General features: G+C 43.4%; 1 protein-coding gene across 7 annotated transcripts in view; it reads left to right on the plus strand.

Annotated features, from left to right (window-relative positions):
- Positions 1 to 4,288: 4,288 nt before the first annotated feature.
- The window catches only part of MTR (5-methyltetrahydrofolate-homocysteine methyltransferase), a 51,442-nt gene continuing 40,926 nt past the window's right edge, over positions 4,289 to 14,804 (plus strand). For 2 of the 7 annotated variants that reach the window (XR_008576559.1, XR_008576558.1), the window contains exons 1-4: positions 4,291 to 4,457; positions 10,351 to 10,565; positions 13,182 to 13,271; positions 14,093 to 14,162. Coding sequence is in view for 4 of the 7 variants with exons in the window: in XM_054821896.1 (XP_054677871.1) it covers positions 4,421 to 4,457; positions 10,351 to 10,565; positions 13,182 to 13,271; positions 14,093 to 14,162 (412 nt within the window). In the remaining 3 variants the exon portion in view is untranslated. Of the gene's footprint in view, positions 4,458 to 4,680; positions 5,050 to 10,350; positions 10,566 to 13,181; positions 13,272 to 14,092; positions 14,163 to 14,804 lie in introns of those variants that run through there. The other 5 variants (XM_054821896.1, XR_008576557.1, XM_054821891.1 and 2 more) reach the window with 5 other exon arrangements.

The raw sequence follows: 14,804 nt of genomic DNA on the forward strand, positions 1-14,804 counted from the left end.
TTGTTTGACAAGACAAAAAGAGATGTCAAGAAAAAGAAAATCAAAGGTAATTATTGTAGACCACAGGCTACAGAAGAGACCTTTCACTTCCATGTTGAAAACTAGCCAAAGAATAAGACCTGACTGGTGTAAGCAACCACAGGGTGGAAATATTAGGCCTTTAGCGTGACAAAGTACACTCTGTGCATGTTTGGTTTAATGTAAATTTATATTACTGATAACTAAGGAAGGGCTCTGCCCTAGAGCAGCATTGCCTGTCAGTGTCTCTTGTTCATGCTGTCGCTACTGCTTGCAGGTGTGAGAGGCTGCTTCTTCCTCAAAATTTAATTTCTGAAGCTTGGGCAAGATTTAAAACTGATACCACCTATGAGTATTTCCTCATATCTTAAGATACACAAGACTTTCAGCATTAAGGTTCTTTTCTGTCTGATAAGTTTATATTGTTATATCACTTGCATATATCTTTCTTTTAATATTTTGATTTGCAAACAATTTTCTTTATTCACAGTAAATATTTCCAGCAAAAGTAGTTCTCTAGAAGGGTTCATCTTTCTGGAACTGATTCCTTAAACTTGTTTTCTAGCTCATGTCTGGGACTCAAATCCTTGCCCCCTGTCTCCTTGCTCCTCAGCCTGTGGGTATCTGGTGACACGGGCAAGAAGCTCTGCCAGGAAGTAAGAGAACAGGAATTACCTTCAGGAACCCGTTTCCATCATCGGTCCGGACTGATCCAGGACAGATGTTGTCCTGCCCTGGGCAGGGGCAGTGCAGCTCAGACATCACCAGGCCATGCTAATGGGGAGAAAGAAGCTGAGAATCTCCTGCACATCCATGGCAAAAGGCTTTCTAACTCTCCCAGCTCAATGTTGAGCAGGTTTTCCTCAGTGCACACATTTAGCTGTACGTGACCTGGCCCATTTGCCCCATTTCCCACGCTGTCACAGGGCAGCTGGCAAGCCTGAAGTGCTACTTCCTCTCTTCTATGGATTTCATGTGGATGCCTGAAAGGTGCATAATGAAGCTTTTAAAAATGCTGCAAAATTTCATAATCATATGAAGCCTGTAATAAATTGAAAGCAGTTGACACAGTTTGCCTTGCGCAGCAGTATGGATAAGCCTGTGTTTCAGCCCTTCTAGGCATTTATATACTTTTTGATCAATACAGATTCTCTACAGAGATGCAAAAGGTTATATTCAGTTCACTTTAGTCTATTTGTTTTCACTGTGATGGAGACACAAGTAGTGAAGTCCAAAATTGGTAGTTCTATGGTAGTGGAATAAATTTGTTGATATTCCTCCAAGCTGCATAGGTTTAATAGGCTATTTTGGCATTCAGAGTGCACTTAGAATGGATCTTGAAACAATCATCGGCTTTCTTTTGGTTTCTGGTAATATTTTGATCCTGGAATAGAAATGTTAACATCATAATTTGACTTAAATGGAACAAATAATTTGTATTTGGATCACAAAAACTCGCCCTCTAAGTTGTGGGGCTAGAAAATTAATTATTAAATAGAAATGCTAATTCTTAAGCATGAGAAAATTCTGAAAATAAAAAACAAGTAGTGTAACTTAGCTGAAATAGGGCAAGAAACTGGCTGCAGCAAAATAGCACAAGTGTGTACAGAACAGAGTGCCAAGAGCTGTGCTCTGAAATCAGATTAATCTGTTTTCTCTTTCAGATTTCTGCATGGTGCTGTGAATGCTTCACTCGGATATAATCCTCTGAAATATGACTGTTCTTTAGTAACATGAATAATCTCGCTGTTCTTGTTTAAATAAGGATTACTTATATGAATAGCCCATTGGGAACTGCATCCTCAGGAATAAAGACAGACAGACACTCCTCTTCCCTTCACCCTCTAGAGTCCGTCTTGCCTGGGTTGTGCTCATTCAGTTGTCTGTACAACTCCAGTTTCCAAAGCTGCCCTCCTTTCCTGCTGCTGCTCCTACATCAGCCCTGGAGACATTCAGCTGCAGATGAATTGGATCACAGACCTATTCCCACTGAAAATTGACCTTTAAGAAAGAATTGTGTTCAAGGGTTAGCACCTGCACAAGGCAAGGCATGGAAATATGAGGATGGCACAGGGTGGAATTTGGGACTGACTTTTCACAGCACCGCACAGTCAAACTGGCTCAAAGTGGTTGTGAAACTGCAGAGTAAATGGGAGATGTGAAACGATCCTTTTCAAAAAGCACCTTCAAATTTTCAGCTTTTTTTTTTTTTCCACTGACCTACTTTGCAGCAGTTATACAAACAACTGCATCAGCACACGCAAGGACGTGCTGAGCTGTGGTACAAAGATCTGTCGCCACAAAGCAACTGTGGAGACAGTGAGCTTTTTAACCTAAATTGCTGCTAGAGAAAATGTTGATAGTGTTATGTGGCATGACAAAAAGGGTGGAAGCTGTCCAAAAGTCAAGCAAGGAAATACACACCCTAAAATCTCTTAGTGAACTGTTCTCAAAGCATTGCCCATCTCTATAATGTATGCAAATTATCTGTAAAAGGGATAAAATTAAGCATTCTCCAGGAGTACCTGACTTTTGTTTCTGTTCAGTGTATTCCACTTCTGTTGTTAGGCTTTTAAAGTTTAGGGTTTCCAGACCATTGCATCATACACTGAAATTTTGGGACACAGTTTTGCAGTGAGAGCTCGGGCTGACCACTGCAATGGTTTGCTGAGAGGCAAGGTCTGCTCTCCAGCGATGTCTCCTGGAGCATGGCCTCTGCAACTGAAGTTGAACAACTACTGAAGTTATTCTTCAACTGAAGTTGAAGAACTACTCTCTGGTTGATTTGTAAGGTGCCTGCATTTCTTCTGAAGCTGAATTAGATATACATATTGTTTAAACATAAAGCTACATTTTTATATGTGCTTGCATCACCATTGACCGAAGTGACAATTGATTATAAAAGTTCCTAGACTGCATTTGACTCAACGGGTTTGTAACCAACTATTTTTGTGTCTCAAAAGAAAATTCAAGAGTAAACATTTAGCCTCCAGGAATCATCTACACTAATGGCTTTTGACTCGTTTTGAGCATCCTAATTTTCTACCAGGGAAAAAAGCAGAAGCCATTAAGTACGGTACATGGAGCAACCCATACTCTTAGCTGATAAAAGGCTTCACTGTTGCCGCACAGAGCTGAGGCCCAGGCACCTGAAGGAGGGAAGCAAACTCAGTTCATTCCCGTTAAAACAGAACCAGCAGCCTCTGCGTCTTCACCTGCAGTTCTTGCTTTGCTTGCTTGAGTTAATGAAGCAGCCAAGGAAAACAGGAAAAGCTGGTCAATAACCCATTTTACACACTTCCTTCTTATCACTCAACTAGTTTAAATGACAATGCTGCTCCTGCGTACTGCTGGCATTTGAATTACTAACACTGTAGATGAGAGCAGCGGTTATTCCCTTGAGCTGTTCTGACTCGCGGCAAGCAAGCGTTTGCTACACGCAGTGTAATGCTTGCCAGGCTGCTCCGCAGCTGTAAGGGGCAGGTAGGTATTGCTTTCTTTTAAAATGCGAGTCCTCAGATAAGTTGAAAGGATGTATCATCAGAAGTGAAACTCTTGTGTCAAAGCAAAGCACATTTTATTTGTTTTGTTCGACTGTCAAGCAAACTGTGCTTTAATTTGCTCCATTCCTTTAGTATAAACTTATTTCCGGGTTTTCATGCCAGTAACGTGCATCCGTACATCACTGGCAAGTCTGATTTCGTTTATCTAAGGTGTATTTGCATTTGTTTCCTCTCAACACTAAGTCTTTAATTGCAATACAAGTGCTGGCATTTGAAAGACTTACTTTTCCCCTCATCTTCCCACAGTGAGGGACAACTCATTTTGTTCAGCCCTGCCTGGCGGCAAAAGTATCGCCCAGGAACCACAGGGGCATCTAAAGCCATCAGCATTTAACGTCAGGACAGTTCCGAGACCAGGCTTTCCTTTCCCCATCCAAGTTTAAGAGCTGCCATCCTCAGGCCGCGAAAGGAAAGCAAACCAGCTCCTCGGGGCAGCTGTCAGCCTGCTGCTGCGGCTGCCCGTCCACCGCCAACAGCTCCAGCGGGCACTGCCGCGCTCCAGCCGCGGGCTCCCTGGCAGCGGCCGGCCAGGCCGACGACGAGCCTAACGGAGCGCTGATCGCCGCTGAGGGGCAGCTCCCCCCGCCCGCCGCTTCCGCCTGAGGCAGAGCCTCTGCCTGTGTCAGAGGCGGGGGGGATACACCTCTCCCGCCTGCCCGGCGGCCCCGCGCCAACGGCAGTAACGGCAGCCCCACGCGGGGGCAGCCCGCGCTTCCTGCCCGTGCTCTGGGCGGAGCTCGCGCGTCAGGGGGTGACGCGGCAGCCCTGTCGCGGGTTGCGCGTGGGCGCCCTCGCCCCTGCGGCGCGGCGCGCGGCGGCGGCGGTGACGTCTCGACAGCATGGCGCCCACGGGGCCGGCGCGCGCCGACCCGCCGGGTAACGGGCGCGAGCGCGCGCGCGCAGCGGGTACGGGGCGGGGGGGAAATGGCGGCGCCCCTCCCCGCCAGGCGGCGGCGGGCCGGGGGCCGCCACGTGCCGCTGTTGTGGCAGCGGGGCGGGGCCTTTCCGCCCACGGGCGGGGGGACGTGGGGAGCCGCTTCCCCACTCGCGGGAGCGGCGGGGGGTCGGGGCGGCGGGTTAGATTTCCGCTCAGCTTCGGGTGTTTGCCCGCGGCTCGACACCGGCGCAGTCGCCCCTGGGGCGGTGCTGGCGGGGGGGTGTCAGTTGTCGGCAGCGCTTAACTTTCGTAAAAGCCGCGTTTGGCGGCGCGGCGTGCAGTTAAACGGGCCGCGCCGCCTCACCCCGCCCCGAACGCGCGGTGCGGATGGCGGTAGTGAGTAAGGGCGCTTGTTGCGGGAGCCCCGGCCGCTCTAGTGCCGAGCAGCTCCCCTGCGGTAGGCTTCGCCTTACCCAGAAGGGGTCCGGAGGGTGCCGGGACGCCCGCACCGTCCTATCGGACACAGTTAAGCTGGAAAGATTAAAAAAAAACCAAAACCCAAACAACTGCGGCGGAGCCTGCGGCTTGATGGTAGGGACTGGGTCTGCTCCAAGTGCTCTGGGGCTCTAAGCCAAAAATGCCATGTTGTCGGTTAAACAGAAGTTGTTGGAAGGGGAGGAGAAGTTAGCTGCTAATTGACATTGTGTTTTTAAATGGACAGGTCTGTCAGTGGCTGCTTTCAGTGATGCTGCTACCTGCAGAGATCCCAAGCACTTTCCTTTTTAATATTTCTGAGGGAATGCCTGCTGCCGAGCTGGTACTTCAGCCCAGGCTTGCATCCCTCGGCTTGTTAAACAGGCCTGCAGTCCTCCTTGCTGCAGAGCTGTGTGCGGCACTGACTCCACAATCAGCTGTCGTGGTCTGAGGTTTTTCCAGGTTTCTCTGGCAAAGATGATGTTGACCTGCCCTGCCCTTTCTCCTGTGCCATGTGGGGTCAAGCCAGGGCTAGCGACTGTCCTGCTGCTGCGGGACTGAATGGGTTTGGCTGAAATGGGAAATGTGGGAGGGTGTTCCAGCAGCAGCTTGAGAAGCAGTGGCAGTTGGAGAAAAGTTCTGCTTAGATGGAAGCAAAAATTTTGTGCCGGGAGTGTTTGTGGAGCCCCGCTGAACAGGCAGAAGGCAGTAGATGATGGTGTGTACGTCTGGCAGTGATGCAAAGGACCTGCTTTCGGGAGCAGGCTGTCAGGAAGCTGAGCAAAGTGCTTCTCCTTAGCCTTTTCAGTGGCAGGGCATGCCACAAAGCAAGACTGCGCTGGTCTGGGGGCTGGTTTGTGTCCCCGTGGTTCCTGCTTGGGATGAATATCTAATAATCTGTTGTGAACAGATTAATGTCAGGAGAGGGACGGTCGTGGTTATAACACAGGAAGCTTTCTGAGCCTGGGACTTGTGTTTTTAGCTGGGGACGGTAGGCACAACTTACAGGATCCCTTTGTTATTCTGAGACTTCAGTGACTTTTGTGGTTGTCATTTGTCTTTCAAGCTAACTTTGTAAATGCATCGGCTACACAGGTGTCTGTTATGGAAGATCTGACTGGTTCTTAAGACAAGTGCTGACACGGAAAATGTCAGCAAGATGCACGCAGGTACCCAAGGTGAAGTGGTAAGATCCAATGCTTCCCTCTTTGGATAGGCAGGGTAACAAATAACTGAGCAATAGGGTGCTGCTGCCCACTGTTGAAGAGGACCTGTCTGCCATCTGTTGCTACAGTTCATGAAACTCTTCATGTTGCCAGAGGGCATCCAGTTGAAGAAGATTCAATTAAACAGCAAGTAATGCTAAGGTTGTCATGAGCTGTCTGTGGCAGGCTGTTGCAATAGCATCCTTTCTAGCTACTACTGTTGTAATGTCTGTGTGCTGCACAATAATTTTTTGAATGATGGAGAAACTTGCGCTTGGAGCTGGTGCTGAATTGGGATGTGCAAATGTGGAGTGGCCCTGTTGCCTGTAGGACAGGAGCTGGTCAGCCTAGGAAATAGGGGGTACTGTAAGTGCCTGTAACTCCTTGTAGTTCTTCAATTTGTGTCCTTTCACATTAACGTGATGAAAAAGCTATACTTTCTCTGTCACAGCTGGGTTGATCCTTTATTAAAAGCTTTAGAAGCAACTTGTAATCCTTTATTACTTTCCAAGTACTTGTATACCAGGGGATTTTATACTAAGAATGAATTTTTAATAGGAGTGCATAAATAATAAAAACCACCTTTTGAGAATCATTGCAGACATCAGAAAAATGTGGGTTTTAAGCAAGTTGCAAGGGTTGAAGTCCTGTTTCTTGTGGAGAACTTGCATTTATCCCTTCAATTCTGCACATATGGCCTGTATGTGGGTTGGGATAAGGAGGTGAAGGAATATCATCCTGCCTTATCCCCTGAGCTCTTTAGTTGCCACATTGTGAAAATGGAAGGTTACAATTGGGCAAAGTTTATAATTGTTAGTGGTAGGATGACTGTAGGGGTGAACAGTGGTAGCAGAGGGACACCTTGTGTGCTGTGCACACTTACTCGGAAACATCTACAAGGGGTAAAAGTTGTTGTAGCTAATACAATTTCTCCTTGCCAGACTAGTAATTCCCTTGCTCAAGTGATCTCTTACCTTGGGGAAGTGAAGTAAGGTATTAGGGTTTTTTATTCTGTGTTCCATATCCCACTGACTTTTAAGCCAATGCTGTTGGGTCACTTTTGTTCTGTCTTGGTATGGTCTGCTAAACTAGTTCCAGCCCTAGAATACTGTGTGGTAATGTGCTTTATATTTTAAGCTTCAGTAGAGTGTAAAATCAAGGTAATTGGTCCTGGGTCCTGTTATCGCTGCTGGTTTGCTACGGTGGTGGGCTGACCTTGGCTGAAGGCCAGATGCCCACCAAGCTGCTCTATCATTCCTCAGCAGGACAGGGGCAGGGGAAGGAGAAAATAAGATGGAGAAAAACTCATGGGTCAAGAGAAAGGCAGTTTAATTAAGCAAAAGACTGCGTGCAGAAGCAAAGGAAAATAAAAGAGTTATTCTCTACTTCCCATCAGCAGGTGATGTCCAGCCACTTCCTAGCAAGCAGGGCCTTGGTACATATAGTGGTTGCTCTGGAAGACAAACATAAATAGCGAGTGCCACCCCCTTCCTCCTCCTCTCTCTTAGCTGTTATTGCTGAGCAGATGTCATATGGTAAGGAATACCCCTTTGGTCAGTTTGGGCCAGCTGTCCTGGCTGTGTCCTTTCCCAAGATCTCGTGCACCCCCAGCCCAAACATTTTGTCACTTATTCTGTAACGAACTCTTGCACCCTGTCTTTGCTGGAGAAGGGAATTATGTGAGTTGAATGCTGAATTAACATGATGGTACTTGTTTAGCAGAGCTGACTCCCAGCCTCCTCCCTTCTTTTGTCCCAAGGGCAGAGTTCAGCACTTTCTAGCATGGCTTTATGAATCGATCCTCTCTGATTTCTGGGGTCTTTTTGGAGCTGTCTGCAGACTTTGTTTCCAACTTGAAAATTGCATTGTCGGTGTGCCAGAGCACAGCTTCAAGTAGTGCAGGCTCCTAATGGAAGAAGAATCAAGTATTACCCATAGCAAGGACAGTTAAATTGGGTTTTGGTGGGCTTGGAGCTATGCCATCTGTTTGTAAAATGTAGAGTCTGTGTACCTCTGGCACTGACAGCCACCTTCGTGATTCCCACCCTGTTTCCTGCAGCTTTTTCAGGTGCTGCTGAAGAAACACAGATTTGGAAAGCTTCTTCAGAGTAAGGCTCTCGCAGAGCTGGGAGCTGAGATGAGGCAGAAGTCTGTGCTCCTATGAGCAGAAAACTGTACGCTGAAGCGGTGTCTGTTCAGCAAGGTACCTGTAGAGAAAGCAAAACAGTAGTGAGGTGCAGGATTTAAAATCAAACATGACTGTAAATCTTTGCTTCCCAGTGTGTATGATAAGATAGTTGGGAAGCACGTAGGTAAAAGGAACGGAAGCCTGTAGAAAGGAGGACTGGTTCTGGGAGGGCTCTGATGGCCTGCCTTAGCTGTCTGGGCTGCAGCTCTTGACGTCAAGGAGTGGACTTAGGAGGCTACATTAAAGCAAAAGCAAGCTCTAATGTGTTTGTCTCATTGGTTTGTAGCTCTTGCAAAGCACAAGTCATGCTCCATGGGAGTCTGTGTTGCATGCGTGCTTTCAGATACAATTTTTTGGGTCTTGCTTCTGAAAGCCTTTAGCTCAAGGACTGATTTTATTTTCATGAATAATTTGATGGTTTAATGTGAGTAGGTTTAATCTCTTGTATAAGAACCTGCTGAGCCTGCCTGTGTGGTGTTAAAACTTTCAACCTGAAATGAGGGTGGCTTCCTTTTTTGTATTTTAATCTCCCTTCAAATGCTTCATACTCATTATAGAGCAAATTTTATTTGGCTTCTCTTCTTGCTGAGACTACATCTGATTTAGAGCTGTTTTTCCAGAGTGCTGGTATAAATGTAACCTTGTAATACTTAACTCTTGGCCTCATCTTCTCCCCAGCATATTCTTTTTTTAACAGTACTGATAACAAAACAGAAGTTGCATTGCAAGAATGCAGAAGGAAAAAAGTCAAATCAGTTAGCAGTTGCCAGTGATTTTTAGGTACTGCTGTGTGTAAATTGTAATGAGATGTAAGGATATTTTTGTGCTCCAGAAATAATTTGTTTTTACAAGTGTTTTGATGATAGTGCATAATCAAAATCCAAACCAAATGTTTACTCAAAGTGAGTAAGCCCAAGCTGAATGGAGGAGAGCAGTGAAGACACTTTGTTCATCTACATGGTTGTGAACGATAATTGGGGTCCCACTCTTGTAAATTGGGTTTTTGGTAAAGAGGCTGTTTGATTACTTTGCTATATGCATGTGTGTCTTCATTCTGAAATGATTCTGCTTATGTTCTAAAGAAGAAAAGTAGGATTACTTTCATTGGGGTTTTTGGGATTTGGAGGTGTTTGTTTTGCTTTTTTTTATTATTTCAGATTATAGTTTTGTTTCTTTGTTTAGTGTTTGGGATGGGCTTTGTTTGGGATCTTAAAACATTGCAATACTGCATCTTCATTCCTAATGATAGCTCTGAAATTTCTACAGTTTTCTGTTTCAATCATTGTTAGACTTACCCTGTCCAATATCTTATAATTAGCATGAGACCCGCCTGATTTGTTTTCTTCTGGCATTTTTGTGGAGCAGAAGATGATCTTGCTGTGTTTGTGCAAAAGAAAGTAAAACCTGGCTATTATCTGTCAGTGTATCTTGGCGTTTGCTCACTGACAGAAGTGCAAAATTGTTATTTACTGCTCTAATCCTAGGAAGAGGTGAATTTGGGACTCAGTTGGAGAATTGTTTCTGCTTGCTCAGTTTATTTCTCTTTATCATTACAGTATAGGCAATTAAAGTAGGTGTTTTTTTTTTTTTAAATTAAGTTTATTGGTTTCTGCTTTGCACTCGTGTACCACTTATAGTATGGTGTCTGGTACAAAGATGCTGTGTTGCTGTGGTGGAAATATCACACTTTTCAGTGTTGGAGACTAGTTTATGTAGAGAGTTTGATATATGCCTTTGTGAACTTTTGATACTTTTTTTTTTTTCTGCAGCTGACCGCGTGCAGGTAACTTGCAGGTAACTGTACTTAGGTGAAGGACCAATTGAGTCTAATTCTATTTAGATAGATGCAGCTGTTACCTGACATCAGGTGATTGGAGTTGTAGGTGAAATAAACCAATTACTGTTTGATTTCAGTAGAGGATTATTTATTTTATACTGTTTCTTAAATGGGAAGAGCTCAGGTTGCACAAGTGTATAGATAAGGAATTTCAAAGCTGCTTGAATATTGGATTTATTTTCTTACAGTAGATCCACAGAAAAACATGGGAGATGAAATTGAATTGGTTCTGCAGGAGCGGATAATGGTTTTGGATGGAGGCATGGGTACCATGATCCAGCAACATGCCCTGTCAGAAGAGGATTTCCGAGGGCATGAATTTAAAGATCATTCCAGGCCTTTGAAAGGCAATAATGACCTTCTCAGTATAACTCAACCTGATATAATCTGTGACATACACAAGGTAGGTGGTTCTGATTTCTGTCTCTTGACAGGAGAAGGAAGGAGAATTTGGCCTCTGCGCTCCTCTCCATGCCACAGGCTACTGGCTCTCCTTTGTCTTTTGGGGATAGGGAAGAGAGTGCTAGGTAACCATGCGAAAAAGAATGAGCAGATTTGACTGTTCTGGTTGTGTGAGCACAGCATTCGTGTCTTGGTTCCTGATGTCACCCAAGCAGTGTTGGTTTTAAATCCCTTTTTGACTTATGTCCCTAATGTATTTATACTAATTGTAGATTCTGATTTATTTCTTTTTTCTTCTTTTTTTCCTCCTCAACCAGCACTTGAAATGCATCTAAGTAGGACATATCTGAATTCTAGATGCATGTTTCTATAATTGTATATTAAAGAGCTGTTAAATGTGGCAGCCTGAAGCAGGCCGCTCCGTGGTTAATGAGTATATGGGCTTCCTAATGATTATATGTGCTTCAGTATTCTCGGTTTTTCCCTAGGATGTTAATGTGTAGCCCAGAGAATAAAACAGTCTAGGGTTGATCATTAGGAATTTGCAAACAGATTTTAGTATTTTCCTATATTCAATTAGACTTTAAAAACCAACTTCCTAAGTCTTGTATCTCTTGAGTTGCAGTTATTTGTAGGTCTTACTGTAATAATTGGAATGCTTGAATAGCATTGCAACTAGTTGATAATCACTGGAAGCCTTGCATCTGTATTTCATTGGTTCAAATCATAATTGGCTTACATTTGTTAAACTTGGTATGTAATCTGTATTTTTATATTTACATTCTAACTGTCATTCTTTGGATTTTAAAAATGATGAGTTGAAAAGAATCTGAGTCTTTGACCTGTAAAAATTTAAGGAGGAAATATTTGTAGATTGAGTTCAGTCCCTTGACTGTCAACTGAGCTGTAGTGGTCGTGAACCTTGTAATTTATAATAGCTTGTGGTTCCAATCAGGTAAGCTCGTTTAACAGTTGAATTTTGCAGGTTCAGCAGAGCAATAGTGATGTGATTTGAGAATGAATGCATTGAGTCAAACCCTGTAGCCTGCTATCATCCCTCCAATGGCCAGTTGTCAGCGCTTTAGGAAGAGTGTAAGGAAAGAACAAGTCTGTGGTGGTCCCCATGCTTGCAGCAAATTTTGGGTCAGGTGCTTTCTGAGCCATGGGTGGTGACTTCATATTTTATAGCTACCAGTGGTTATTTCTTCTGAGAATTGGACAGAACTTGAAATAATAGATGAAAATATTTCTACAAAGTAACTATAATCCCACTATGCATATGGTTGTTGGTTTTGTGGTTTTTTTGGGTTTTTTTTTTGTTTGGTTGGGGTTTGTTTGTTTTGGTTTTTTTTTTAAATGGTCCGGTGAGTCGCATCTCACAGATATCAGTAACTTGAAAAGTAAATGTTAGCTGTACCTTGTCTGGCAACAGAAGATTCAGTGGTAAGAAAGGTGATGTATTTTCAAAGGCAAAAATGGTCTTGCTTTGAACATATTATTTCCTTCTGTGGTGGTAGACAGTAAAGTTGAAGGACTTTTACTGAAATGACAGATCTGAACTAAGCAAAAGCTAGTACAAATCTGTACACGTTTAACATCTTTCTTCAGTCTAGATGATTTTCCAAAACTTCATTACTTGGTTATTAGTGTACATGTAAGAACTTGTATATTTCCATATAGCTATTTGTAGGTATTTCCATATGTATCCAGGAGGAGTTGAGAGAAAGCATATTAGTTTGCAGCAAAACATGTTTTAAAGCAAATTTAATTCTTTTCTCTTTGTTTGGATCAAGACTTTATTTGCCCTGTTGAACCCCCGATCTTGTCTGCTCCTTACAGGAGAATCTGAGTGGTTTATTTTTAACAGCCACATCAGTATTTTTGACTTACTAGCACTTCAAATGTCTTAATTTCTGTGAATATGCAGGGGTCACCTAAGCGTTAACCTGATCAAAAAGGTGTTAGGGAGGGAGGAGGGCAACTGATAGAGGTTATAAAAATGCAGATGAGAATCTGTAAAAATATTTCAGTTTGCATTGATTTCAGTTTACTTCAGTGGGAATTAGACAACCAAAATGGAGCAGAAGGCTTAATTGTTTTGTGAATCTAGGCTGTTAGTTAAACTTTAAATGTGATCTGCACAAAACATAATTCTCCTAAGCTTGTATTCTGTCCCAGTATGCTCTTGTGTTGTACAGCTCCTTTCAGAATGTTTAAATTTTCTAATCCTCTGTTGCTGTTTAACTGGTGCCTTTTCTGAGTCTGCCCACAGCAGCCCTTGCTTGCTGATGGCAGTTGGACTATGTACAACCATGTCCCTGTGCAAAAATCTAGAATATGTTCCAGGTGCTGGACTCAGTGGCAGAGGTGACTATAAATGTCACCTGTTATTAGAAAGTGTGGCTGACTCTCAAACTCTGTAAAATTGGTTATATGGAACACTTCTATTGCTTTAGCCTTGTGCCTTTGAGTAAGGTCTTCAAAGTTTGATCTGCGTTGAATGAGGAGACGATTTGTGACTTTTTGTCAACTGAACGAGACAAAGTAATTGGATTGCTTTCATGCCATATCTCCATTCTGGAAGTTTTGGAGTTTTTTTTTCTTTCATGTCTTGCAGGAATACTTGCTGTCAGGTGCTGACATCATTGAAACTAACACTTTCAGCAGCACCCGAGTTGCACAAGCTGACTATGGCCTTGAGCATTTGGTAAGAATGCTAAACTATTTACACATTAAAATATTAATGAAGATTTTTGTCTTAACAGCCAAGATTAGCTTAGTCCCAGAGTCTGTTGGTGTTGTGTTTATTGACTGCATGCTGCCTCTTGAGCCATGTGATGGAGTTGTAGCTCATTTCCTCTGCTGTGGACTATTGTACTTGCTGTGTGTGACAGTCGTATTGTGCCTCTTGTTGATGAAGGCACAGGCAATAATAATTTGTCCTGGATTTTCCTTCAATATTCACAGAATGTCTCAGTTCTGTGAACAGGGATGTTTTGCTTCAGTCCTTCCAACTTATCAAATGCCACAATGGAACTACTTTTTTCCAGGATGTTATTTATGTGTTGTTTGTGCTGGTGTATGTAGAAGACCTTTCAAGCGTGCATTTGTCATACCTATTCTGTGTTATGTATTGTTTTGAGAAATATGTGAAATAAAATACTTGGAAATACGCTATTTGAGTAAAAAGTTAATTTAAAAGTAGGTTAATTTTGTCTTCAAAGTCTTGTTCTTCAGCTTCTGTTAACTTCAGCAGGATTTAATTAGTACCTTACAGAATGAAATTTTATGATTGGCAGCTGTAGGCTGGGGTGTACGTGGGATGAGACCTGCCATGTAACTCTGTTGCTGAGGTGTATAGAGCTATTCCTTTTGAGGTTTTGTAGCAGTGCTTATATGTATTAGTATGGCTTAGGGAGCCTTCAGAGTGTACCACGAGCTACTGAATGGAAGTGTTGTGTGCCTGTGAGGATGAGTTATGCTGTACTGAATTAAAGGTTACTCAGTAATTCTCTGTAATTGTTCTAGGCATATCGCTTAAACAGAGTCTCGGCACAGGTAGCCAGAAAAGCAGCAGATGATGTTACTGCTCAGACAGGTAAGGAATATTTATTTTAATTTCTTATTCAGTTGTGGTTTTGACTGTCTTGCTACAATCTTTGAAATGTTGCTAGCTGGAGGATAGCTTGATGGTTTACATCACAGGGACTTAACTTGCCGACATGCACACTCTTCATTTTAGGGACAGTAGCAATTTCACATCTCTCTTCATATCTCACTAATTTCAACATGTTTGCAGGATCTGGTCCTTAGTGTGTTCTGCAGGATGGCTGTCCCATGCCTGCCTATATTAGACTGTGTGTGAGTCACATCTTTCAGATATCTTTTAGAGAAAACAAATTCAGCATGGTTTGTTACTTAGGTTTCTATGGAACATGTCTTTGTACTACAGAACTGGGGTAGCTGATTGTAGGTAAATGTGGATTGCCAGTTACTCCAAGTGTAAGTCTCTTGCTTTGACTTTACTCAGCAACTACTGGAATGTGCTTAGTATGTGACCGTCCTCCGTAAATGTGCAGTCTTTTATTTTCCAGGCTTTATGTGAGAGGGTTATAGCTTGCTCACACTGCTGTGGACAATGCTGTCTTTCAAAGACAAGTAACTTCCTCTTGTTTTCTGGCATCAAACTATATTTGAAGCTAATAGTGCTGCTGTCCAGATAATACCTTACTGATGGGAT

Source organism: Grus americana, chromosome 3, assembly GCF_028858705.1.
Source record: "Grus americana isolate bGruAme1 chromosome 3, bGruAme1.mat, whole genome shotgun sequence".
Lineage (NCBI taxonomy): Eukaryota > Metazoa > Chordata > Aves > Gruiformes > Gruidae > Grus > Grus americana.